This window comes from Orycteropus afer, unplaced genomic scaffold, assembly GCF_000298275.1.
Source record: "Orycteropus afer afer isolate SDZICR_OR568_19922 unplaced genomic scaffold, OryAfe1.0 scaffold00114, whole genome shotgun sequence".
NCBI classification, from domain to species: domain Eukaryota; kingdom Metazoa; phylum Chordata; class Mammalia; order Tubulidentata; family Orycteropodidae; genus Orycteropus; species Orycteropus afer.
Window position 1 is genome coordinate 2,711,741 of NW_006921701.1, and position 27,669 is coordinate 2,739,409.

The following is a 27,669-nucleotide window of genomic DNA, read 5'->3' on the forward strand; positions in this document are numbered from 1 at the left end:
GATTTTATCTCATGCCACCAAAAAGTGAAGAAAGAAGAGAAGACAGAGGTAATTTGAACACTTCAAGCTACGCTTCGACATAAAGCAACTTACTATATAGTTTGGCTCTAAACGTAACAAGCACAACTACATGTGCTCTGCCTGCACAAAGTGTGGTTTTACTCTAGCCTGCACGCAGTGCGGAACCCCAGCTTCTCAGAGCTGCATTCCTGGGAAAACGCCCACGCAATCCGGAAGGTGGGGAGGTGGAGTTCGCGCGATGCCGCCATCTTAATGCGGGGCAGCTTGCTGCCCGCTTGTGCGGCTCCTTAAGCCATCTTTGTGCGGGGCCTCGCTTCCGCTAGCGGCGCTGCCAGGAATCTGCAGCGGGGTCGCTAACCATGGAGCAATGGACTCGCTCACCGCTTTCTCTGTGGCTGCTATTACTGCTCTTGTCCCCAGCGCTGGGCCGCCAAAAGGAGTCAGGTGGGTTCCGGATAGGGCCGAGCCAGCCGCTCTGGCTGTGAGTCTAGTTGGGGTCTGGAGGCACTTACTCTCGCTCCCCAGTGCAGCCAGCGTCTTGCTAGCTCTGGTGTGGTCGTAGTAGCGCAGAGCTGGGGGGATGGCACCCGGCGACTTGGAGTGGAGAGTAGGGGCGTCTGGTGTCTGGAGTTGTTTCTTCTGCCCAGAATCCTGGAGAGTAACCCATTCTCCGGTTTTGGAGAGTAAAGAGAATTCCCAGGTTTTCGAACCGCAGGGGTTATTACCCTCATTGTCTACTCTGTTATCTTATTAAAATACACTGAGTGGGTTATTTCGTGTGTGTGTGTGTGTGTGTGTGTGTGTGTGTGTTTAAGGCTATCGTCAGAAGAGATGAAAGGTTAATGCCTGTGGCTGTTAATTGATCCTCCTTATGGGTCTCAATTTCGATTAATAGAAGGTGAGAATCTATGCTACTGTCTAGTTTATCCATAATCTTTTAAGTGACAGGCATTCAGCTGTGGATTTTCCATTTTCTTGAACACCTGACGGCCTTGGCTGAGGAGCTAACTTGGCTTAAGTGCTGGAGAGTTAAGGCAAGAATCCTCCCTGGCATTGGATTCCCTCAGTGGAATAGGAAGGGGGGGGGGTGTTTGAAAGTTTTGACCTTCTGTTATTGCTGTCTGCTGCTATCAATTAAGAACGTTCATGGGTATTTTGTTAACTCTCATTTACCTCACTTTTTGAAGGCTCAAAATGGAAAGTATTTATTGACCAGATTAACAGGTCTTTGGAGAATTATGAACCATGTTCAAGTGAAAACTGCAGCTGCTATTATGGGTAAGTTTTTCTTTTGATTATTCTTTGAGAATTTAGTTCTTACCAGGAGGAAGTATCTATCCTAAGATCTAGAGGAGACCTTGGTTACGGTGGTGAGAGAACCATGTATGGTTTGAAAGAAGAAAAACATGTCTGAGGTTGTTTTCCTATTTCTCCAAAAGAACTCCAAACTCACTGCTGTGGAGTTGTTTCCTACTCCTAGTGACCCCTCCTTGGGTTCCCGAGGCGGTATTTCTACGGAAGTAGATTGCCCAGTCTTCCTTCCGAGGAGCGGCTGGTGGGTTTGAACCACCAGCCTTCTGGTTAGCAGTCATAAGGAATAAAAATACCATGGTAGAAGGAAGGCCTGGGTGGTCTCGGCATTGCTGCTAACTCCCTGTGGGGTTGAGTTTATGTTCTTATCTGTTTTCTCCATTGGACTGAAAGCTTCATGAGACCAAGGTGTATGTCTTACTCATTGTTGTATCCCAAGTGCCAGCCCTTAGTATGTACTCAATAAATACTGCTGAATGAATGCACATGTTGTAAATGAATTTAATCACAAGTTTCCTGTTGGTTATTTTAAATATATGCAAATTAGAGATGGAGCAGTGTTCTAGTTACCTCGTACCACTCTGACAGAAATATACCACAAATGGGATGGCCTTAACAAACAGGAATTTATTCTTACAATTTGGAGACTTTAAGTCCAAGTTCAAGTGCCAGACTCAAGGGGCTGTGTGAAAGTCCCTCAATCTTGGGGTCCAGCTCTGCCTCCTGCTCCCGGCCCACTGGAGCTAGAGGCATTTCTTTACTCAGACAGCTGCTGGCTGCTGAGGCTGAGAAGCCCCAAGGTTGACAAATCAAAAGGCACACTCCCAATGTTACCAAACCATGTGGCAGGCCATTAACGTTAAAGTCCCTTGTAAGTCCCAAGGTCAGCAGAGCATAGCAGGCTGCTGAGCAATGACACAGCTACATGCAGGGTTCAAGCGTCCCATAGGCAGAGACCATTCCCAAGGCTTCTCCTTAAATACAGGAAGCAGACTACATCCCAAAGGCAGCTACTCAGCTGCTTGTGGTAGATCCCACCATGGAGTTGATTGCCCGTCTCATCATGGGAAATAACTACCACCAGCTGCCCAGCCACTCAACCAGGCCCAGCCAAGTTGAGACACAAACATAACCATCACAAGCAGCATATGGTAGAAAGATAACTTTGCAAGCTGTTAGCAGCCTTGGGTTCTAGTCCCACATCTCCCACAGATTAACCCTGTAGCATACCACTTACTATGTGCTGAGCTTTAAAAGGGATACCAAAGAGTTGAATTCTGCTTATTGGTATCAGGCTGATAGAGTAAAGGGGGATGGGTATAGGCAAGACATACCAGAACAAGGGAGTCAGACAGTATTAGACTGTGTAGCATAAATCATACCTTCTGTGAGATTCAGAGAAGGGGAGGGCAGTGGGGACTGCAGTGACTTGGTGGACTTGGGTGTGCTGTGAGTGGAATGAAGGAGGGCTGTGGATCAGGTGAGGAAGGGGAGGAAGACAGAAGAGAAACTGACTTGCTTTTTACTTTTTGTGGCTTCGTTGTTGTCAGTATTTTAGATTACCTCTGGTGCTTCTGGGAAGAAGTTACTCACTCTTACCCTCTATTCTCTCCTGCTTACTGTGTTAACCTAATATTAAACCAAAATGTACAGATACAAAGTAGGTGGAATGTTGTCACTCTCTTGGCCTGCTTTCTGTTCTTTTTCAGTGTCGTGGAAGAAGATCTGACTCCTTTCCGAGGAGGCATCTCCAAGACGATGATGGCAGAGGTGGTCAGACGGAAGCTAGGGACACACTATCAGATTATTAAGAACAGATTATACCGGGAAAATGACTGTATGTTTCCTTCAAGGTAAGAGTAATGAGGTGTGTATGTCTTCTGACTTATTATACGTGGACTTACTTGATACTGTGCTTACAGAGGAGCCAATTCAGGGGCCCGAAAAGTGAAAACTACTCAAGTTTCAAAGGGACTACAAAATAATGCCAAGCTCTTACCCATTTATTTTTCTTGTAAACTCCTCTGCTTCTTTCTCCTATATTACTTTCTTAGTTTGCTGTACCCAGGCTAGACCTTTTGAGCATTGAGTAACCTGGCTTAGATAATTCTCTGTGCTATATGAGGGAACAGTTTTAAAATACTTCCCTTGTCTCATCTTTAACAAGGCTAATAGCTGAAGGAATGCATGTCTCCTCTCTTGTAGAGAGGCTTGGGAACATCACTCTCATTTGTCCTGGCCTTGGCTCTGCCCCTTCTCTTCCTTCCTAGCTGGAGAACACACGTTGATGAGACTTAGCAGGAGTGAGCTGAGCTGAAGGTAGAGGTTAAGCGTAGGTATTTATTGAGTATCTGTCATGGCCCTAGTATTATTGTAAATGCTGAATATTTGAAGAAAGGTGTCAGAGAGTTAAGAGGAGGAACTGAGGCTACAGATTTCATAGGCATCACTAGTCAGAACTTCAGCTGAGGCCCAGAAGCAGGAGCAAGAGAGTCATAGACTGAGCCTAGAATTTTAGTTTAGGCAGCATTACATACAACAAACGATAAACCTCCCCTTTAGGAGTCTTTTTTTAAAAAACAAACAAACAAAAACTCAAATCTTTATAAAATTAACCAAAAAAAAAATCTGTTGCTATTGAGTTGGTTCCAACTCATAGTGACCCACTAGGACAGAGTACAACTGCCCCATAGGGTTTCCAAGGCTGTAATCTTTATGGAAGCAGACTGCCCCATCTTTCCCCTGGGGACTAGCTGTGGGTTCAAACCACCAATCTTTTGGTTAGTAGCTGAGTACTTAACGACTGCACCACCAGGGCTTCTCTTTATAAAATTAGAAGAGACAAAACCCAGGCATGGTATTTTCTTACCTAAAAGCCTATTTCTCTTCTAAATAATTCCCATTCTGTCATTAAAGGTAAAACAAGTGAACGGTATAGCAAAAAACATCCTTCCATTTGGACATCATTTATATCATTTGTTTATTTTTAGTAATAACCGTTGTAGCAGTTGTTATGTGCTGTTGAGTCAGCCCCGACTCATAGCGACCCCTCCTTGGGTTTCCGAGGCAGTATCACTACGGAAGTAGATTGCCCAGCCTTCCTTCCGAGGAGTGGCTGGTGGGTTTGAACCGCCAGGCTTCTGGTTAGCAGTCAAGTGCCTTAAGGCACTAAGCTAATAACTATTATAAATTAATACACACTCACTGTAGAAATACATAAAAACAGCAAAAAAGAATATAAAAATTACTTGTGGATTGAGTTATATCTCCCTAAAATACGTATTGTAAATTCTGACCTTTTTGCTTATGGTTATAATCTCATTTGGGAATGGGTTGTCTTTGTTAGATTAATGAAGCAGGGTGACTATAGGGTATATCTTGAGTCAATCTCTTTAAAGATAGAAAAGAGATTAAATAAGCAAGTAAGTAAACAGATGGGGGAAGAGATGTCAAGTCACATGAAGACTGTCCAGGAGCAGAAGCTCAAAGAGACAAGGACCTTCCTCCAGAGCTGACAGAGAGAAAACCTTTCCCTAGAGCCAACAACTTGAATTTGTACTTTTAGCCTGCTGAACTTTGAGAAAATAAATTGTTTGTTAAAGCCACCCACTTGTGATATATTTCTGTTACAGCAGCACTAGAGAACTCAGACAATCACTTTAATGTCCTTCTACCCTGAGGAAGTCACAGTTACATTTTGGTTATCAGGTGTCAGGGGGAAATAAAGTGGGAATTGGGAAAACCATTAAGGTATTTTGAATACACATTTGTTTCACAATCCAGGAGAATAATAGAAAATTTACAAATTATGAGCATATGTAGATTTTTAATTTCCACAAATGAGAAATAAAATACGAATATGGGCACTGTTGGATTTTTGAAAGCTTACCCAGTGTTTGTTGTTGTGTTGTTGTTATGGGCTGCTGAGTCGGACCCGACTCATAGCGACGCCTCCTTGGGTTTCCGAGGCGGTATCACTATGGAAGTAGATTGCCCAACCTTCCTTCCAAGGAGTGGCTGATGGGTTTGAACTGCCAGACTTCTGGTTAGCAGTCAAGTGCCTTAGGCACTATGCTACCAGAGCTCCTACCCAATGTTTAGTAGCTACTAAACAAATTAGAGACGAAATTTATTACTTTCAGAGTTTCTGGAAGGTACATAACTGTTTATTTCAGACCTCTTGAGTACTTGGTCAAAATCACAAAGTCTTAGAAATGTTCCTAAGGAAGTAGGAAGTTATTACCATTATATAATCTACTATTACTATTATAGTATTACTATATTTACCATCTACTCTGAGATGACTAATGAGATTGAAAGTTACATGTACAAGTAAAGAGAACAGGATAAACTTGAAATAAAAGGAAATAGAACCCATGTCTTAATGAAATGGGCACTGTTATATAAGCTCTCAAAGATTCCTATTTGAGCTACAAATAGAATCTTTCTATGTCTCAACCAAACCAAACCAAACTCACTGCCATCGAGTTGATTCTGACTCATAGTGACCTCCATTGGGTTTCTGAGGCTGTAAATCTTTATGGAAGTAGATTGCCCCATCTTCCTTCCATGGAGTGGCTGGTGGGCTTGAACCACCAACCTTCTGGTTAGCAGACAAATGCGTTAGGCACTGTACTACCAGAACTAATTCACCTAGTTTCAGAAACTTGTATGACATTTAAAAAATTCAGTGTTTTGAACAAATTAAAATACAAACTCAGCATTTTAAGGATGAGCTGAGAGATTGTGCTAAGGAAACAGAGGACCATTTAATTAATACAAAAAAATAATTTCAAATATAGAGAGTAATGATTTTTTTTTCTAACAGTTTTGTTGAGGTATGATTGACAAAATAAACTGCAAACATTCAAGGTGTATAGTTTGTTAAGTTTTGACATAACTGAAACAAATAAAACCAAACTCATTGCTGTCAAGTTGACTCAACTCATAGCAATTCTATGGGACAGAGTTGAACTGTCCCATAGGGTTTCCAAGGCTGTAAATCTTTATAGGGAAGCAGACTTGCACATCTTTCTCTTGTAGAGGGCTGGGGCATTCAAACTGCCGACCTTTCGATTAGCAGCCAAGTACTAAACCACTGCACCACCAGGGCTCCTGGTTTTGACATACACCAAGATAAAATATTTATTATTCCCAAAAGTTTTCCTTGTTTATCTTGTGCCTCTGTAATCCCTCCCTTCCACCTTCCCCTTCTTTGCACAGATACCATTGGTTTATGTTCTCTTGTTATAGATTATTTTCTAGACTTTTATATAAATGGAATCATACAGTATGTAAGTGCTGTTTTAAAAGAAATGTGAAAGAAAGCAAGTATTTTAGCTATCACGTGTAAATGTATTTCAATAATAATTTTTTAAAAATACTTTTTTATTTTAGTATCAAAGTGTATTGTATACACTTGGGAAATATTTGGACAACTCAAAAAGATACACAGTGAAAAAGAACTTTCTCTATCCTCTTCCAACCTCTAGCCCTTGAGTTCTCCTCTCAAGAGACAACCATGATCATAAGTTTCTGTATATCCTTCCAGAAATTGTTGTTCCTAGGTGCCATCAAATTGGTTCCGACTCATAGCAACCCTATGTACAGCAACAAAACACTGCCTCGTCCTGTGCTGTCCTCACAGTTGTTGCTATATTTGAGCCCATTGTTGCAGCCACTATGTCAGTCCATCTCATTGAGCATCTTCCTCTTTTTCATGGACCCTCTCTTTCCCAAGCATGATGTCCTCCATGGACTGGTCCCTCCTGATAACAGAACCGAAGTACAGGAGATGAAGCCTTGCCAGCCTCACTGCCATGGAGCATTCTGGCTGTAATTCTTCCAAGACAGATTTGTTCGTTCTTCTGGCAATCCATAGTATATTCAATATTATTCTCCAACACCATAATTCAAAGGCATCAGTTCTTCTGGAGTCTTTCTTATGCATTTTCCAGTTTTTGCATGCATATGAGGTGGTTAAAAATACCGTGGGTGGGGTCATGTGCACCTTAGTCCTCTACGTGACATCTTTGCTTTTTAACACTTGATTTCTTTACTCTTGCTTCCAGTGGCATTGATTTTGGATCCAAGTAAAATGAAATCCTTGACAACTTCATCATTATTATGATGTTGCTTATTGGTCCACTTGTGAGGATTTTTGTTAACTTTATGTTGAGGTGTAGTCTTTGTTTTTCATCAGTCAGTGCTTCAAGTTCTCTTCACTTTCAGCAAGCAGGGTTGTGTCATTTTCATATTGCAGAAATAGTCTATATATGTGCAGTTATCTATAGTCATTAAATTAAAGCATTTGCATGCTAACCAAAAGCTCAGTGGTGTGAACCCACCAGCTGCCCTGTGGGAGAAAGATGAGACAGTCTGCTTCCATAAAAATTTACAGCCTTGGAAACCCTGTGGGGCAGTTCTGCTCTGTCCTATAGAGTTGCTATAGACATGATGGCAGTGGGATACTCATCAACAAATTAGAACATGCTGTATCTTCTGTTCTAGTACTTATTTTTCCAACAGTAGATTAGAAGTTGTTACTTAAGAGAATTTATAGAGCCACCTCACTCTTTCTGGGCTGCACAATAATCCATTATATGGATTTCTTTATTTGGGTCTCTCAGTGAACATTTAAATAGTTCTTAACTGTTCTCTTATTTTTTGGCTAATATAAATAATTCTGCAGTGAACATCCTTGTACATATACCTTAGAGCACTTTTGTAAATATATATGTAAGCTAAATTTTTAGAAGCAGAATAACTAGGCTAATTTATGTGTTTTTTTTTTTTTTAAATCTTGATACATGGAAGCAAATTGCCCTCCAAAGAGGTTGTGCCTATTTACACTTCCACCAGCCTTGTACTGCACGCTCAGAATAGATCACACACCCTTACCAGCACTGTGTATTATCAGATGCTTTGCTCTGTGCTAACCTGATCAGTGATAACTGACATCTACCATTCATTGGCATTTCTCTTTCATTAATACAGTTGAATGTATTTCTCTATGCTTAAACCATTTTTTTTCCCCAGTTTCTCTCTACATTTAAAAGAAGGTTTTAAATCACTCATTTCCATACTGCCAGGAAATGTTGGTCATTTGTTGGAATGCTGCCCCAGTAGAGTGCTGGTTAGGCCCTCAAAGAATGGGACACAAACAAGCCAAGCTGCTATGTCTTCTTTCTTCATGAAGAACTCTGAGGTTTCCTGGGGAGGCTAGTTGGAAAACTATCTTTTCTGGCTTGGGAAACTGATTTTGATAGTGTTCTGTGTTCAGGTTAAAGGTGATGAAAGTTTTTGTGTCTTTCCTCATAAATTATGAGTCTTAATTATGGTGGGAATAAAAACGGTGTCTTTCTAGTTCCTATCAGAATTTATAGTTTGCTTACTAATTAAAATCTTCCAGATATGTGAAATAAAGAAAAAAAACTGGGAATATAGGGGAGAAGGAGTGGTAGGAGTGGTAACGATAATCTCTCTGAACCTATGATAAATTGTTTGGAAAATCTTACTAAGTATTGTAAGCTAAACCAGGAGAGATAACTTCCACAAAATACAAAAGTAGAATAGTTCCTTTAGAAGCATTGCTTTCAGGAAACTTTGCATTTGGTTGATGCTCTGAACACTAGCTTATTTTACTTTAAAAGAGTTGGTGGGATCCCATCTTGTTATTAAGAAATCACTGTTACGGTGAATTTGTGTCATTTCTGGTTGGCAGGTGTAGTGGTGTTGAACACTTTATTTTGGAGGTTATTGGGCGCCTCCCTGACATGGAGATGGTGATCAATGTACGAGATTACCCGCAGGTTCCTAAATGGATGGAGCCCGCCATTCCTGTCTTCTCCTTCAGTAAAGTAAGTAAAAGAAGAGCCTTTGTGGGGGTGGGAGTAGTCTTCTAGGGTATAAGCAAGAGATCATTATCCTATAATGGAGTCTGATGTATAATGGTGAGGTCCAGGAATGAGTCTGTGTCCCTGTTAGTCTCACAGTGGTTGAGTGGTAAGATTGAGGAATTAGAGTAGAGGGCCCAAAAGAAATGTAAGATTGCTTAAGTGTCTGTAGGTCTAGGGATGGAGATAGAGAGTGAAGAGCCTGAGGCCCTTACAGGAAATTGGAGGTGGGGTTCATAGATGCTCCACACCAGGGAGAGAGGTACTCCAGAGAGCTCATGGGCTTGGAGTTAGAGAATACCATTCAAAAAATATTTGTTGAACACCTACAAAGAAGCCATGTTGTTGTTCTTGCGTGCTGTCAAGTCAGAGTTGGGGGGAAAAGGAACACCAGCTCTGATTTCCTTTTTCCAATGCAGAGGGACCATTTGTTCCCACTTACTCTTTATCATGGTTTACTTTCTCTTTAGAGTTGTTATTTCCTGTGTTGCAAGTGGTCTGAGGCCACATTTATGTTGCATTTCCCATGGGTTAGCCTTATTTCTCAAAAGTGCTTGGTCCCATTGTTTGAGGTGAAACTCTTCCAGAACAACAGATAGAAACTCCCATGTAAATCCGTAAGGATATGCATGTGTATGTGTTGTTTCTGTTGATAATCAAATCAACATCAGCATACTAACTTTCTCTTCCTCTTTACTTGGTATTATTTTTTTTATTATTCTTCCAATGGAAGAAACAGAATTAAGAGGTTTATAAGTATGTAGTGTTTAACAGAAGTAACTATAAAAAGAGAATAAAATGGTTTAAAAGTCTTTTTAAAAGATGTGGGATAATACCTCTTCCCCCCATTCTGCCCATGGATACTTCTGACTCTGATCCATGAATAAACAATAATGTATTGACCACCTAATGTGAGCTCAACAATGCCACAGTTACAAAGAGCAGATAACACTAGTTAACACTTACTGAGTACTTAACTATTTGGCAGACATTGTTTTCAGTATTTTATATGTTTAAACTCATTTAATACATAGAGCAAGACTGTTAGATAGATATTATTGTTGGTATTTTTTATTTCCTTCACTGCAAAGATAAGGAAACTGAGATACAGAAAGATTAAGTAACTTACCAGTTACTTGATTAAGTAACTTACCAGTTACTTGATTAAGTAACTTACCAGTTACTTGATTAAGTAACTTACCAGTGGGAAGAGGTAGAATTGGCATTTAAATTCATGTGATCTCTAGAAACCACACTCTTAACCATTGCACTGTATTTTCTAGTTCGTTCTTTCACAAGACCATCTAGGAAATAACCATGAACTGGGTAAGGCAGTATAAACTCCAAGTGTAACAAAGTTAAAAGATGAGAGATTTTTGAGCATTCAAAATTGGGTGATCCTTAAACTAAAAACCCTAACAAGTAGGTGCGTGTCCTCTAGAAAAACAGAACTTTGGTGAACTGAGAAGGTTGACCTTTACCATGTGCAAAAACAGTGAGGTGGCCTCATATTCTGACCTACTCTAACCATACAAGGGGAAGGCAGAATTACTAGCAGTAACCCAAGGCCTATAACTTCAAGGCCAGACATGCAGCCTCCCTCCAGGCCTTTCACCAACCGTTCCTCCCAAAGCACCCACCACCTCTCTCCTGGGTTCGATAATTCGCTGCAGTGGCCACACAGAACTCACACATTATGAGGTTTATTAGGGAAGCACCAGGCTATAATTCGAGTTCAAGAAAAATGCTCAGTCTCTCTCCCAGCCCACCGTCCCTCGGCCAACAGTCTCTCACAGTCTCTTTCCCAACAGTGCTGGTCCCTCGGTGTCTCGCTCAGCAATGCATGTCTCTTGCGTCTCTTTCCCAGCAGCACGTGTCTCTTTCAGGGGTGCATGTCTCTTTCAACAGCAGGTCTTCCTCAACCAGCAGTCAGAGAGAGTTCTGCCTCTAGGAGGCCTCCTTTTGAGCCTGGAAGGGTGGTCAAACTAGCCAATCATAGCATCAGAACTCAAAGCACCTGAGAGAGAGTGGGCACCTCCCAGAACATTGTTTTGTGCCACTCCCAACAGAAATACTCCAGATGGACACCTTCAGCAATCAGGAGCTCCTCAGTTGCTCATAGCAAATCCCACCTTGGAGTTTACAAAGACTTATGGGTAGAAAAGCCACACTAAGTAATTTACTACACCGCACCATGATTTCAAATTCTGGGATTCAGTGAGCCCATGCATTTTAACTTGTGGCCACTTTTACCTTTTAATGTTCAAAGGGTAGACTTTACAAACTAGGGAAAATACATGTTTAGCAAGATGACACTAGAGCAAAGCCTTTGTCCAGATCTGGTGGCATGAATGCAGTTTGATTCTTCTCGCTCTATTCTGAGAGTGATTTAAAATGACCTTTCTGTTTCTATTAAAGACATCAGAGTATCATGATATCATGTATCCTGCTTGGACATTTTGGGAAGGGGGACCTGCGGTTTGGCCAATTTATCCTACGGGTCTTGGACGGTGGGACCTCTTCAGAGACGATCTGGCAAGGCAAGTCCTTTAGAGAGTTTTATTTTTCTCTCTTTGTGGGTTTTCTTGAAATAAATAGTAACCAAAACCAAACTCACTGTCATTGAGTTAATTCCAACTTATTGCGACCCCCATTTGTTTCTAAGGCTGTAAATCTCTGTGGAAGTAGGTTGCCTCATCTTCTGCAGAGTAGCTGGTGGGTTCCAACCACCAACCTTTTGGTTAGCAGTCAGGTGCCTTAACCACTATACCACCAGAGCTCCTTTTTGAAATAAACAGTAGAATATAAATAAAGTTATTCATTTAAAGATGACTAGCCTTCAGGTTAAAGAAGAAAAATGTTTATAGTGTTAGAAATATTGTGTGTGCATAAAATATTTACATTTCCATAGAAAAAAGACAGAAGAACCTACCTAGAACATGAACAATGACTCTGTGGAAGGAAGTGTAGGAATCTTTTGTTTTCTTCCTTAATTCTTTTCTGTGATTTTAAGATTCTCTAATAAGTCTGAACTACTTTCATAATCAGAGAACATGAATGAACATGTGGTGGGGAGGATAGAATATTACTTGGAAGAACATAAATGTACTTGGTAACTTAGAGTTAAGTCCATTGGGTGGGGTTATTAATGTTGTGTACTGTTGAGTTGATTTTGACTCATAGCGACCCCATGTGACAGAGTAGAATTGCCCCATAGGGTTTCCTTGGCTGTAATCTTTATAAAAGTAGATCACCAGGTCGTTCTCTGACAGAGCCGTAGTGTAGGTTTGAACTGCCAACCTTTTGGTTAGCAGCCATGTACTTTACTGTTGCACCACCAGCCCCTTTGGGCAGGGATAGAGGCACATAAATGTCCTCTTAGCTTGAGATTCAAGTACAGAGCTTATTCCATATCATCACATGACTGAGCCATACCTTGACCTTTTGGCTCCATCCTGTTGCCACTATGTGTCAGGTTGTCTAGGTCATCCAAAAGGAGCTCTGATGGTGTCCTGGGTAAGGCATTTGGCTGCTAGCCACATGGTCAGCAATTCATACCCACCGGCTGCTCTGTGGAAGGAAGATGAATCAATCTCCTTCCATAAAGATTTACAGCCTTGGAAGCCCAGTGGGGGTCACTATGAGTTGGAATTGACTTGATGGCAGTGGGTTTGGTTTTGGTTTTCGTTTAGATCATCTAAGTTATAGGTATTTAACCTAGCTACATTTTACATTAATGATTGAGGACTTGTAGAAACACAGTCTTTATAGGTCTTCTCTCAGATACAAGGAAAGCAATAATTTTATTTTATTTCCACAAATATTTATCACCAGTAATCCATATTGTTGGCTAATACCCCTAGAGGAATGAAGTCGTAATAAAAGTTCATCAAGGCACAAGAATTAGACTCTGTTCACTGGGAGCAACAGAGGATGAAGGAGAGTCAGGAATAGGCGGAGGAAGTAGATGTGTGGCTAATTGCCTCCTTGAACAACTGCTTTCTTTGCTATAAGACTAGAAGATCTAGATAGTACACAGCTACCATTACTAAATATTTTGATCCAAGATTCTGTAGAGGAATCCTGATCAAAAGAGAGAAAATGAAGAATAAAATTTCAAATTCTCGTGGACTCCAGACTTCCTGGAGCCATGGAAATTGGAAGAACCCCCAAATTTACCCTGAGATAATCTTCAAACCTTAAACCAAAAATATCCCCTGAAGTCTTCTTAAAGCCAAATAATAGTTTAGCTTGACTAGTTAAAAAGGGGATCCAACAGAATGTGGAAATTATCAAACAATACCATACCATACCACACATGAGTAAAATTTTTCTGAAGATAATTAAAAAACGGTTGTGGCAGTATATTGACAGGGAACTTCCAGAAATGCAAGCTGGATTCAGAAGAGGATGTGGAATGAATATCATTGCTGATGTCAGATGGATCTTGGCTGAAAGCAATGCATACCAGAAAGATGGTTACTTGTGTTTTATTGACTATGTGAAGACATTTGACTGTGTGGATCATAACAAATTATGGATAACATTGAGAAGAATGGGAATTCCAGAACACTTAACTATGCTCTTGAGGAACCTGTACATAGAGCAAGAGGCTGTTGTTCACAAAGAACAAGGGAATACTGTGTGGTTTAAAATCAGAAGGATGTACATCAGGGTTGTATCCTTTTACCGTATTTGTTAAATCTGTATGCTGAGCACATAATCTGAGAAGCTAAACTATATGAAGAAGACCACAGTATCAGAATTGGAAGAAGACTCATTAACAACCTGCAATATGTAGATGACATAACCTTGCTAGCTGAAAGTGAAGATGACTTGAGGCACTTACTGATGAAGATCAAGGACTGCAGTCTATACAGGTATGGATTATGCTGCAACATAAAACAAAAATCCTCACAACTGGACCAATAAGTAACATCATGATAAATGGAGGGCACAATGAAGTTGTCAAAGATTTCATTTTACTTGGATCCATAATCAGTGCCTGTGGAAGCAACAGTCAAGAAATAAACGATATATTGCATTGGGCAAATCTGCTGCAAAAGCCCTCTTGAAAGTGTTAAAAAGCAAAGATGTTACTTTGAAGATTAAGGTGTGCCTAATCTGAGCCATGGTATTTTCAATCACCTCATATGCTTGTGAAAGCTGGACATTAGATAAGGAAGACCGAAGAAGAATTGTTACCTTTGAATTGTGGTGTTGGTGAAGAATACTGAAAATATCACAGATTGCCTGAAGAACAAACAAATCTATCCTGGGAGAAGTACAGCCAAAATGCTGCTTGGAAGTGAGAATGGCCATACTTTGTCTCACCTGCTTTAGTCATGTGATCAGAAGTGATCAGTCCCTGAAGAAGGGTATCATGGTTAGTGAAGTGTAGGGTCAGAGGGGAAAGTCCTCAATGAGATGGATTGACACAGTGGCCTTAACAATGGGCTCAAACATAGCAAGGATTGTGGGGATGGTAGTTGTTGCTATGTGCCATCAAGTCGGACCCGACTCATAATGACCCCTCCTTGGGTTTCCGAGGCAGTATCACTACGGAAGTAGATTGCCCCATCTTCCTTCCAAGGAGTGGCTGGTGGGTTTGAACCGCCAGCCTTCTGGTTAGCAGTCAAGTGCCTTAGGCACTATGCTACCAGAGCTCCCAGGGATAGTAGAGGACTGGACATTGTTTTGTTCTGTTGTATCTGGGATCGTTAGGCGTTGGAGCTGACTCGATGGCACCTAATAGAAACAACAACAACAACAAGAGTTAAAAATGTCTGACTTGAACATTATGCTCTTAAGAAGTATCTGTGTGGGATAAAATTGCCGTCAGCAACTCGAAAGACAGGAACCTTACAGGGCAGTGAGTTTATGTTAATAGGGAAGAACAACTCAGGAAAGAAGGCTGAGAATGATTGCACAACTTGAATATAATCAGTATCCCACGTAGAAATTGTTGAATGGTGTATGTTTCGCCGTGTATGTTCTCTGAAATAAGAACAACAAAAAATGAAAATTTTTTAAGGAAAGGAAACTAGTATCATTTAGGCCTTTTTCTTTTGAGTGAAAAAGTAGCCTTCACTAGCTTATTTTAAAATGTAAAGCTCTGAACTAAGCTTCAAAAATGATTAAAACATAGTAAACAACAGTAAAACAGAAACTAATCAAAATCCATCTTTTTTAGGTCAGCAGCACAGTGGCCATGGAAAAAGAAAAATTCTACAGCATATTTCCGAGGATCAAGGTGATTATGCTTCCTGATGTTTTACAAAGTTATTCTTCTGAAATAATGTGTAAAATATAAACAGCTTTGAGGGTGTAAGGAACTTGGGCTTGAAGAGAAAGCTAAGACAGCAAAGAAATAAACAGAATCACAGAATTGTAGACTAGAGAAGAACTCAAATTATTTGCCTTTACCACTCTTAATTGAAGTAAAGTTCATCCATTCAGTCATTCAACAAACGTGAGTTGTTGGGTGTTGGCTATACGTTGTTGAACAGAACAGATGGGTTATTAGATTGCCTGAGCACTTACAGTTTCCCAGAATAACTTATGATCTTGCCCACTGTCACTTTGGTAGTTGGTAGCAGAGCAGGAATCCTCTAGATCTCCTCATTGTCTTTTTCATGTGGCAGTCAAATAGTGGTTTCGGATACAGATTGCTGGAAATGGAGAAGGAAGGGGGCAGAAAACAGAGGAAGAGATTAGAGTTGGGGGGAGGAAAGACCCTGTTTGTCTTCCTCAGTTCTATATCCCCAGCACCTATATACACAAGCAGATGAATAGAAAGATACTGCGAAGGGAGAAGGGTTTTGTAGTTTTTGCATTGAGTCCTTGTCTGAGGTTATACCCTCTATTTGCCCTCTCATTTACTTAGACAATGGACGTCAAGATGCAGATGGGCTACCTAGCCACTACTTATCAACTTCACTGATTTTTCAGATCTTGAGATCACAGATTCTTAACTTAGGGTCCACTTGGAATTATTTGTGGTGTGTGCATTTTCCTAGGGAGAGGGTCCACAGTTCTCATCAGATTCATAGGGAATCCTTGACCCCTCAAATGTCAAGACTAGGGTTTTTTCCATATACAATACATTCTTCAAGTTTCTAAGCCCTGTAGAGTTTTTTTTTTTTTTTTAATTTGAATATTATACTAGACTTTACAGAGTGTACACAATAAAGGTCTTGTAGCTATTTTGGTGAGTGGTGATTACCTAGTCACACAGCTATGAGTACCAGTGACGTTAGAGGCTACATGAACTCTCCGAAAGGGGAAATTATTCCCTGGCTGTAGTGACCAGAACAACATACTCTTAAAGACCAGATGAAAGCAAAGAAGGGCCAAACACTCCCATCCCTGAAGGGTAAAATAAGGAACAGCACAGGACCGTCTAGATGCTGTAGTTCCCAGGATCCGCTTCCTCTGCTGTCATGTAAACAGTGAATGGTCCTTCTGTGTGTGCAGTCATTGCATCGGGTCCTAGTACTGCTTACCTTTCAGGAATTGGGAACAGTATTGTGGTGTAGACCACATAGTATTATGTCATGTGTTTCTTTTATAGGACAAGTCCAGAACGAGATCCTCTCATTCTTCTATCTCGGAAAAATCCAAAACTTGTTGATGCAGAATACACCAAAAACCAGGCCTGGAAATCTATGAAAGTAATCACCAGTCATCTGAATAGAACTACAGCAGTGACCAGTCTCACTCAAAGAACATTGCTCCCTGGGTAGAATTTCATATTAGGTTTCCCTTCAGTGGTGGGAGGAATTTTAGAAAAAGTTCCTTAGATCAGTAATAGCATATATGTACATTCTTCTTTTTCAAACTCACATTGCTTTTCTGGCTATATTATGACTAGAATATTACATTCCTTTGAAGGTTTAAACCAGAGGTCAACAAACTTTTTCTGTAAAGGGCCAGATAGAGGTAGTAAATATTTTAGGACTTATGGGTCATCAGGTCTCTTGCAGTTACTCAGCTCAACCATCATAGTGTGAAAGCAGTTGGAGGCAGCATATAAACAAGTGGGCGTGGCTGTGTTCTAACAAGACTTCATTTATGGACACTGAAATTTGAATTTCATATAGTATTCTCATGTCATAACATTTTCCTTTGATTGTTTTTTAAACTTTTAAAAATGAAAAAATCTTCTTAGTTCTTGGGCTATACAAAAACAGAGATTTAGCCTATAGGCTGCAGTTTGCCAACCCCTGGTTTAAACCCATGGTTCTCAATCTTGGTTGCATAATACAACCAGAGACCTTAAAAAAAAAAAAGAATTAAATGAGTCAGAGTCTCTGGGAATGGGGCTCAGTATCTTCATTTATTTAAAGCTCCCCAAATGATCTTAAAGTGAAACTATGAATGAGAACCTTGATTTTTGAGTCCCTCTCTGTCCTCTTAAGTCTTAAGACTTCTTGCTCAAATCAGAGAACTTTAAATCTAAATTTTCTCATCTGAAATCTCCATATACCATATTAAGGATGCTGGGAGAAAAAGCTTTAAACTTCTTGAGGGAAAAACTGTATCTGAGATGCATAAGTTATGTGGTACAGTTTCAATAAAATATGCAAATGAAGTTTAAGAAACATTTTGAAATAGGTTTAATGAAAATGAAAAAATGAAATATTCTTATTTCATATTTTAATGAAAATATTTTTAAAATATAAAATATGAAAAAAATATATTAACTCAATAATTGGGTTGTTTGCCTTTACTGCTGGAGCCTGCCAAGGTGATCAAATTCATTTAACACATTTTTTAAGGCTTGTTTACCTCACCTAGGAATTTATCATCTGGTAAGGTGAATGGACGAAATGTTCGTGGGGTCTCAAACTCAAATGCCCCCGGGGTGAGGCAGGTGATGTAATGCAGTGACCAGGATCCCCTGGAGAGCACTAGGAGTTTTGGTGGATTGCTGTCATGTGGGAATGGGAGTGCAGTTTGCCAGATCTTCCATTTTTTTAAGGAAAGTTGGAAATCTGGCATAGTACCTAAGGCATTTGACTGCTAACCAGAAGGCTGGTGGTTCAAGCCCACCAGCCACTCCTTGGAAGGAAGATAGGGCAATCTACTTCCATAGTGATACTGCCTTGGAAATCCCAGGAGGGATTGCTATGAGTCTGGTCCGACTTGACAGCACATTAACAACAACAACAACATCCTACCACCTAAGATGTTGGCAGTGATTTTAATATTATTTTTTAAGTACTTTGCACACCCAACAAAATTTGTGTGTGGGCTATACCTCTAAACCCCCGAGCCATCTCTTGTGACCTCCAATGTAAATGATTGACATAGAATGGAATGTGCTGTAAGTCATGATCTTGGAGTTCAAAAGAGGGCCTTATAGCTTCAGGGGACCTTAAACTTTAAAATCAGACAGACCCAGGTCAAAATCTTATCTCTTCTCCTTGGGGGGTCATAGGACCCTGGGCAAGTCTCCCAACTTCTTGAAGCCTTGGCTTTCTCATCTGTAAAATGGCAATAGTAATGCCTCCTGAGTATGTTTATTATGCTGATGGAATGTTTAACACAATGTTTGCTGCACAGTGGTCTTCAGTAAATGATATTACTGCTACTAAACTTGCTTTTTATTCACAGGACACCTTGGGAAAGCCAGCTGCTAAGGATGTGCATCTTGTGGATCACTGCAAATACAAGTAAGGCTTCCAGGACTCCTGACTCTCTTGATTTTCATATTGCTTTTGAATTAGCTTCATTGTGGGTGAGAATTTTAATGCTGGGGCCAATCTGGGTTTAAGAAAGTCACTTGAATTCGTTTAGCTACTGTACATAAGGCTTGGACCTGAGTTCTTTGGGGACTGCTGAGATAAATGAAACATGGTCCCTGCTTCCAAAGAGCTTAATCACAGCAATGAGATTGCCTCTCTCTACATTTCACTAACTCAGTTGTTGAAGTTAGATTACATATTTATCAGATTAATAAAACAGCTTATGGCTCACCATGAATAAAGTATTAAACAGAACAAGATACTAACAGTCGAGTCAATTCTGGCTCACAGTGGTAGTGGAAGTGGTTTGCAATTGGCTGCTAACATTAAGGTTGGCAGTTCAAACCCACCCAGTGGATCCACAGAAGAAAGACCTGGAGAACTGCTTTTATAAAGATTATAGCCAAGAAAACCCTATGGAGCAGTTCTATTCTGTAACACATGGGGTCACTGGGAGTAAAGTATAAATAATTAAAATATTATAATTAAATGGCAGGACTGAATATTAGATGAACCAGTAAAACCAAGACAGGAGGTGGGTAGTGGAGGATTCAGATGAATGCTGATGACCCTGAACAGTGGGAGGGAACTATAAGGTGGGACAGAGTGTGTACATGTTAACACAAACAGAAGAAAATGTTCTTTTCTAAGATGGGTATTATCCAGGGTGGCATTTCTTTGGAAATTGATCAAATGTGCCAGGTCCTCTACTGACCTTAGGAGAAGTGGGGATGTCCAGGGAGTAGGGGATGCTTTGACCAGATAGGATACACTAGGAAAAGCAAGGCTTTCGGTGGTCATGACTAGTTAGAGACATTCAGCCCTAGAAAAGTATGGACAGTGAGATCCATCTGAGCCTTGTATCCTTTCCACCCACCACTCCGCTCCTTACCTCATCAGCTTTGCCTAGAGAAAGTATCCCCCTTTTTCCCTCACCATGATTTTCCTTTCCAGGAGCAGTGTATAGCCCCAGCCTGGTAATGTAGGGGGTTTGTGGAAACCCCAAAGATGCATAATAATATGTCATTGAAGGTTGAAATGGAAACAGAAGGGAGAAGAGGTATAAAAGAGAAGGGAGGACTCAATCTAAAAGGTCATACCTGTAGCAGGCCTATATTTCAGATCATTTTGTTCTTTTTTTTCCCCAGGTATCTGTTTAATTTTCGGGGTGTAGCTGCCAGTTTCCGGTTCAAACACCTCTTCCTGTGTGGTTCACTTGTCTTCCATGTTGGTGAAGAGTGGCTAGAATTCTTCTATCCACAACTGAAGCCATGGGTTCACTACATCCCAGTCAAAACAGATCTCTCCAATGTCCAGTAAGCAGCTCTACCTCAAGCTGATACATCTCAGCCATTTAAGTCATTTCCTTCTGTTGACATTTTGCACTGATAGCTTTTTTACCCCCTCTTTTTCATTCAAATATGTAGCATTGCATTATTATCCAAGTAGGCTGCAAGTGAAATTTTAATTTGAAAAAGTGCTCAATGCTGGTACCAAATCGTTCAGATAGTGTAAAGTGAAAGCTCTAATCTCTCAAAGAGTAAAATAGGTGTATTTGATCTTGTTATATTGTCCGAGACTTTGAGATCTAGCATGAGCACAGATCACAGTGAAAACGAGCAAACTTCCTCTCATGATGGAGGATCTGGGAAGAGGTATGGAGAGAAGCCAGAAATGTTAGCCCAAGTTCCCATGTTCTTCTCTATTTACTTTTAATGCATATCCTTGCATGTTTTCTGTATTTTCTCATGTGTCCCACATCTGCTATCAGTTGCCTTTAGCCTATATGTGGGGCTTTTTGTTATTTTGGTCCTGTGAGGACCCTAATGTCTGCTGAAGGGAAATAGCATCCACGCATCTAGAGACTAACCATAGACTTCAATAGTGGTCTATCAAATATAGTATGAATGAACTTGGTCCATATTTCAGAGTAATAATTTTTTCCATTTCAGGGAGCTCTTGCAATTTGTGAAAGCAAATGATGACATAGCCCAAGAAATAGCTGAAAGGTAAGTTCTGTTCCTTTTTCTTTTTTCCAAGTTATCATTATTTTGCCTTAGCTAAAGTTAGCTAGATGTTGTTACCATTGTGATACTCAGATTTCATTCTCCTTATCCAAAGATAATTAAGAATTAAAGTTCTTCTGGAGGAAAAATATATGGACACATTCACATATGCACCAAGTCTACCCTTTATAGAAGTAGAATGAAATCTTTGAGGTATTTAAATATGTATTTTTTTAGCATTGGCTGTTTATGTTTGTTTTTAAGTAAAATAAGTTCTGTTGCTGAATGGTTTGTATGTGAATATGATGGCTCGAGGGTTGGTTGTGAGGATCAAATGAGTTAATTCATATAAAGTGCTCTGAATAGAGGTTGACTCGAGGTAGTACTCAAATGTATGTTATGATTAAATGCTGTTTAAAAATGTTTGTGCTTATTTTGTTTCTAGGGGAAACCAGTTTATTATCAACCACTTGCAGATGGATCACATCACCTGTTACTGGGAGAACCTGTTGACTGAATACTCTAAATTCCTGTCTTATAATGTAACAAGAAGGAAAGGCTATGATCAGATTATTCCCAAAGTTTTGAAAACTGAACTCTAGTAGGAACCTTAGATCAGTAGTCCTCACTGTGGCAGTAGGACCTCACATATCCTGTGGTCAGAAGCTTACCATGAGTGTGTTACCTATATCATGAATACCTTGTAACAAACCATGCTGCTCCCAGAGCAAGGTCCAAAATGTGTATAATACAGATAAGCAGCAGCTCAACTCTGGCCGAGTAAGAACCAAAAGTCAGGAGATGTGGGTTTTGAACCCATTTCTAGGACCAGTCACAGCTTGTGCCTCAGATCATCCACATGTGTATGTCTATCACTGTGAAACTAACTGCATCCATGTGATGATGCCCTTTGTCCCATTATTTGGAGCAGAAAAATTTATCATTTGGAATTAGCAGGCCTCATTGCCACATTTCTGCAGCTATTCTAGGCTTGACGTCTGTTGGCTACATTTTAATATAGGAATCCCTATAGGGTTTGTGGGTCTCATGGACTTGTTTAATTTTCTTCAGCTTCAACTTGAACTTGGACAGGAGCAATTGATGGTCTGTTTCACAGTCAGCTCCTGGCCTTGCTATGACTGATGATATTGAGCTTCTCCATTGCCTCTTTCCACAGATGTAGTCAATTTGATTCCTGTATATTCTATCTGGTAAGGCCCACATGTATAGTTGCTGTTTATGTTGTTGCAAAAGTACACAGCCTTGCTGGCTGAAAGTGAAGATGATTTGAAGCACTTACCGATGAAGTCTTCAGTATGGATTACACCTCAGCATAAACAAAAATCCTCACAACTGAACCAATAAGCAACATCACAATAAATGGGGAAAAGACTGAAGTTGTGAAAGATTTCATTTTAATTGTAACCACAATCAACACCCATGGAAGCAGCAGTTAGGAAATCAGAAGTTGTATTGCACTAGGAAAATCTGCAAAAGAGTGCTTTAAAGTGTTAAAGAGCAAAGATAACACTTTCAAGACTAAGGTGCACCTAATCCAAGCAATGGTATTTTCAGTCACCTCATACGCAGATGAAAGCTGGACAATTGAATATTGAAGCCTGAAGAAGAATTCATGATTTTCAGTTGTGTTGGCGAAGATTACTGAAATACCATGGACTGCCAGAAGACAGACAAATCTGTGCTGGAGGAATTGCTGCCTTAATACTCTTTCGAAGCAAGAATGGCCAGACTTTGTCTCACCTACTTTGGTCATGTTGTCAAAAGGGACCAGTCCCTTTAGAAGGATATCATGCTTGGTAAAGTAGAGGATCAGCAAAGAAGGGGAAGACTCGTAATGACATGGATTGACACAGTGGCTGTAACGATGGGCTGAAGCATATCAAGGATTGTGAGGATGTTACAGGGCTGGACAGTGTTTCATTCTGTTGACAGAGCCAACACAACAGCGCCTAACAACAACAACATGGGATTTGTTAAAAAATACTTGGATATCATTTCCTTAAAGGCCTTAGGAAGCAATGTTGTGCCATGCAGTGATTTGGGAGTTCTCTTTTTTAAAAGCATAAACTCTTCTCTACTCAGGAGGTTTACTGTAATGCTACATAGAAAAGGGCCAATTGCATGATAATTATGCAGTTGGATATCAAAATCCCTTTTTGTGCCTTTACACTCTTCTTTTAATTGCCTCTTTAAAGGGGCAGGGGTGAGGGGAAACTCACTAATTTTAGGCAATACTCTTTAGAGGAACTGTGAGTAAAACAGCACTCTTCCTCACCCCTTCTACACCCTTAATACTTTTCCTCCTTAAACTGGCGGTAGTAGGGGTCCTCCACACTCAGTGTCTTGAAGAGACTTCAAGAAGTACTCACATGTGAACTTGTCATTAAGTTGGGAGTTAGAGCATGCAACTTTAGCAATGACTATATGAGGGGTCACTATGAATCAGATCCGACTTGACAGCAGTGGGTTGGGTTTTTATAAAAAGTGGAAGGGAGCTCTGGTGGCATCGTGCCTAAGGCATTTGACTGCTAACCATAAGACTGGTGGTTCAAACCCACCAGCCACTCCTTGGAGGGAAGACAGGGCAATCTACTTCCATAGTGATACCACCTCAGAAACCCAAGGAGGGGTCACTGTGAGTCAGATCCGACTCCATGGCAGTGAGTTTTTTTTTTTTAATTATATAAAGAGGAGATGTTTGTTTTGATATAAATCCATATTGGAGTGCCTCCTTTTTTCCCTTTTAAAAAAAAGATATTTGAATAGTGGTTTTCTCTTTCAGGATTTCTCTCAGAAATGAGAAAAAATTTTTAGATTAAAACCCATGTAGTGTGATGACTTGGAACCATCCTTGTCTGTTAGGCTCAACCTTTCCACAGAGAAATCAACTCTCTCCTTTGCTTCTGAAGAACTATTAGGTATTAACTGATTTCTAAATTAGTAAAAGTAGAAATTTACTGAATTAGTCAAAATTTAATGAATAGATTTAGTTGCATAAAATCAGGGATTTTATTCCATTTGTCACAAACATATTTGGCCTTTTTAGCTCCCTTCTACAACATTTTAAGTTGAAAGACCTTCTTAGAGGAGTTGGATATCCTAGGTAAGATCATTGCATGGAATAAGGTAGATGTTTAGTTTTTTTTTTGAGTATTAAAAATGCACAGAGATTGTGTTATTAGATGCTGTAAATCTATAGATAGGCACTTTAGGTTTCTGAGCTATACTGTGGTTTTGTTTTGTTATTGTTAGACCCTACTAGGTGTTATCATTGTCTCTCTTAATTTTCCTTTCATTAAAATAGGAACAAAATTTGTTGTCCTTTGGATTAGGAGCTGAAACTATTTCCCTGGGAATGTTTCCTATTTTGTTTCAAGTTCCAGTCCAGACATCACTTACTTTCTGAATCCTTTCTTTCATTCTTACAGAAAATTCACAGCTACCATAATATTTTGCTTATGTGTGTATAATATGGTATCACATTGCACTGTAGTTATTTGACTTCTTAATGGGTAGGACTCATGTCTTAGTCTTCTTGATGTCTCCATTATCCAACACAGTGCCTCACACAGAGTACTAAAGAACTTTTGGATCAGTATGTGGATGGACGGATGGAGATAGTGAGCTTAACTAAATCCTGTTTAGAGCCAGCCGTTGGCTTCAAGGGGGATTGGACAAAACTGTTAAGAGTTGGATCAATGCATATCCTCATCTGCCCTATGAATACTCAATAAGGGCATCTTTGTTTATAAATGCAGAAAAATGTTATCCAGATCTTGTACTTATTTATCTGTTTACTTCTATAGATGGTATAAGGATGATGTGTAAAATATATCTTTTGAAAATAATTTTTGTCCCCATCACTTATGAGGGTTTGTGTGTGTGTGTGTGTGTGTATTGTTAGTATTGGCTGGGTCCCAGATATACTCTTTCTTCCTCAAAGAGCTAGATAGAGGCCACACTTTTCTTTAAGGAAGGAGAATTATTTGGTTTATTTGAATGAAGTAGGATATTTGGTAATACAATTACTGCTTTTCCCTTATTTTGGGGGTATCATCTGGGTGATGTTGTTTACTGAGTTGGGTCAGGTTCTCCTAGTTGCCAAGAACAGAAATTGCCTCCAGCTACTTTTAGCAAAAGAACTTACTAGAAGAATATGAGGGTATCTTGAAGACTCTAAAGTTGCTACCATTGGAGGGATAGACCAGGGCAATCTAGATATCACAGCAAGAGTTTTTAACTGTCTTGTGAGTCTGGCTTTGCTGCAGTTCAGAGACCACCAGACTTTGTCACTCAGCCCAGAATTCCCATCTGCCCCTAGACTGATGATAAACAAGAGCACACCCACATATGTAAAACACATCTTCCCATGTATCTAAAGGTGCCTTCTCTTAAAATAATCCTACTGTATGTAGAGGTAAGATGATGAAGGTGGGCAGAGGGGTACAATGACAAATTATTTAATATCTTTCAAATAATTCATGAATCTCTACTGTGCACAGTGGGATATAGAAGTTTGCAACATGCTCCTTAGCCTCAAGGGGCTCTAGTTGAGACAGAGTAAATAGCAATGTGAGAGTTGTCATAGGCTGAAGGTTATTAAGGTGATGTGAGTACCAGTTATTTTTAAAGGTAATACCGATTTAAAGTTTAGAGGAAGAGGAAACTTCCAACTGGAGGCATAAGGGAAACTTCATGTATATAAAAATTGAGTTATACTTTGAAAGATGGGTAAATGAAATGGTTTATGGAATTCCCAAAGCTCATTCTCTCTACCTGTGAAAACAATTTATATCATACATAATAAACTATATGTAGCTAGGACTGTATTTTGAGAACCTAGCAGAGAAAGGGGACCTGCTGGCTTCTGGGAAGGAATTCACTATAGGAGAAGCTGTTGGGTTCTCTAAGCAGGACTTGGCAACAAGTGCTGATGGTAGGAGAATAGTGGTTCTAGACATGGTGTGTGTGAAAAATAGGAGTTTCTGTAAAGTAAGAATATTGTTGTTGTTGTTTGCCGTCGAGTCGGCCCTGACTCATAGCGACCCCTCCTTGGGTTTCCGAGGCAGTATCACTACGGAAGTAGGATTGCCCAACCTGCCTTCCGAGGGGTAAGAATATTAGTCAGATTCAAAGATACACAAATCAGGAAGCACTAAAATGAAGGTTCAAAATGGCATTCCAAAGAGGGAGCCTAAGCACACATCTTTATTCTCAATTTTACAGACCTCTCCAGAGTTGGGAAATTGTGGGAGTACATTTGATTGGTTGATAGTCAACATGCTTTGTTAAGACTCAGTTACTCTGTTGGCTGGGGTTTCTTGCCTCATTTTCTTCCATCCCAGAACTGGTTCCTCTAACAATTGGGGTGAGCCACCTCAGAATGTTGCAGAACAAGTTATCTTGGTTAAGAGTGTGGTCATGGGCCAGATACTTTAAAAGGCCTAAGTAGAAGCCTAGGACCAAATGGAGTTGGATTCAGACCTGTAGCAGCCAGTTATGTCGAGTGCCACTTTTCAGAGTGCTCTTTCACAGGTGACTATACTGAAACCCTTCTGTAATGCAGTTTCTTAAGTGGCAAATGCACACTCTGGGAAAGAGATCTGTCTGTGAAACTAAACCCTGTAACACCTTTTGGCTTAAGCAGTTTTGCTGTGAAATACCTTCAAAAAGAGACCATAGAGGAAGGACAGTATTTCCCTAGAGGTAGAAGGTAAGCCCTAGGGGCTTAGAGAAACTGGAGAGTGGGAGGGTGACAAGTAAATGACAATCTGAAAGAGCTGAGGTGGAATGGAAGCAATGGTGTGAGCAGAAGCCAAAGGTCCAGGGATTCTCTTGTACAAAAGGGCAAAGGGAATCTTGTGAGGACCCAGGGATTTACTCTAGAATGCAGCTATGGAGTTTATGAAATTTGCCTGTTTAGATATAAACTCATTTATATCTACAGGATATATCTACAGGAGGGAAGAGTCCCTGGAGGATATCATGTTCGGTAAAGTGGAGGGTCAGCAGGAAGGGGGAGATCCTCAAGATGGGTTGACATAGCACTTACAACAATGGGCTTAAGCATAGCAATGATTGTGAGGATGGTACGGGAATGGGCAGTATTGTACATGGGTTTCTATAAGCCGGAACCTACTCAATGCACCTAGCAAAAATATCTACTGGCTAATGAATACTGGGGAATTTATGTGTAAATGATTTCATTAATATCTGTCCTGCCCTTCTTCCTCCCTGACTGATTTTGGGGTCATTTTAAGTTTTTCTTCATGTAGGTTACACAGACTGTACAGCAATTTTCTTGGGCTTTCAGGACTTGAAACTTATCCCAGTGCCCACCTAATCTGGAATAAGCAGCATCCTGGAGCCAGAATCATGAATCAGGGGATCTGAATTCTTCATTGAACATCTGTGCCAAAACACTGTGGTGTGTTTTGGAGAGAAAGGTGAATAAACGTGGTCTCTGTCCTAAAAGTCTAGTAAAATCAGCAGACTAGTAAGTGCTATGATGGGGACTGAATCCTGTCTTGCTGACACCAGAAAGAACTCTGGTGGTACAGTGTGTAAGGCCAGGTCAGTGGTTCAGATCCACCACCAGCTGCTCCATGGGAAGGAACATGAGGCAATGTACTTCCATAAAGTATAGCCTTGGAAACCTAAGAGGGT

At 40.2% G+C, this 27,669-nt stretch overlaps 1 protein-coding gene across 1 annotated transcript; it reads left to right on the plus strand.

Annotated features, from left to right (window-relative positions):
- The first annotated feature begins 380 nt into the window (after positions 1-380).
- Positions 381-21,584, plus strand: POGLUT1 (protein O-glucosyltransferase 1). Its single transcript, XM_007943866.2, has 11 exons — positions 381-465; positions 1,209-1,299; positions 3,042-3,185; positions 9,056-9,191; positions 11,646-11,767; positions 15,421-15,480; positions 16,801-16,900; positions 18,846-18,904; positions 20,125-20,292; positions 20,929-20,985; positions 21,428-21,584. The coding sequence occupies exons 1-11, from the start codon at positions 381-383 to the stop codon at positions 21,582-21,584; spliced, it is 1,179 nt and encodes a 392-aa protein (XP_007942057.1).
- The last annotated feature ends 6,085 nt before the right edge of the window (positions 21,585-27,669 follow it).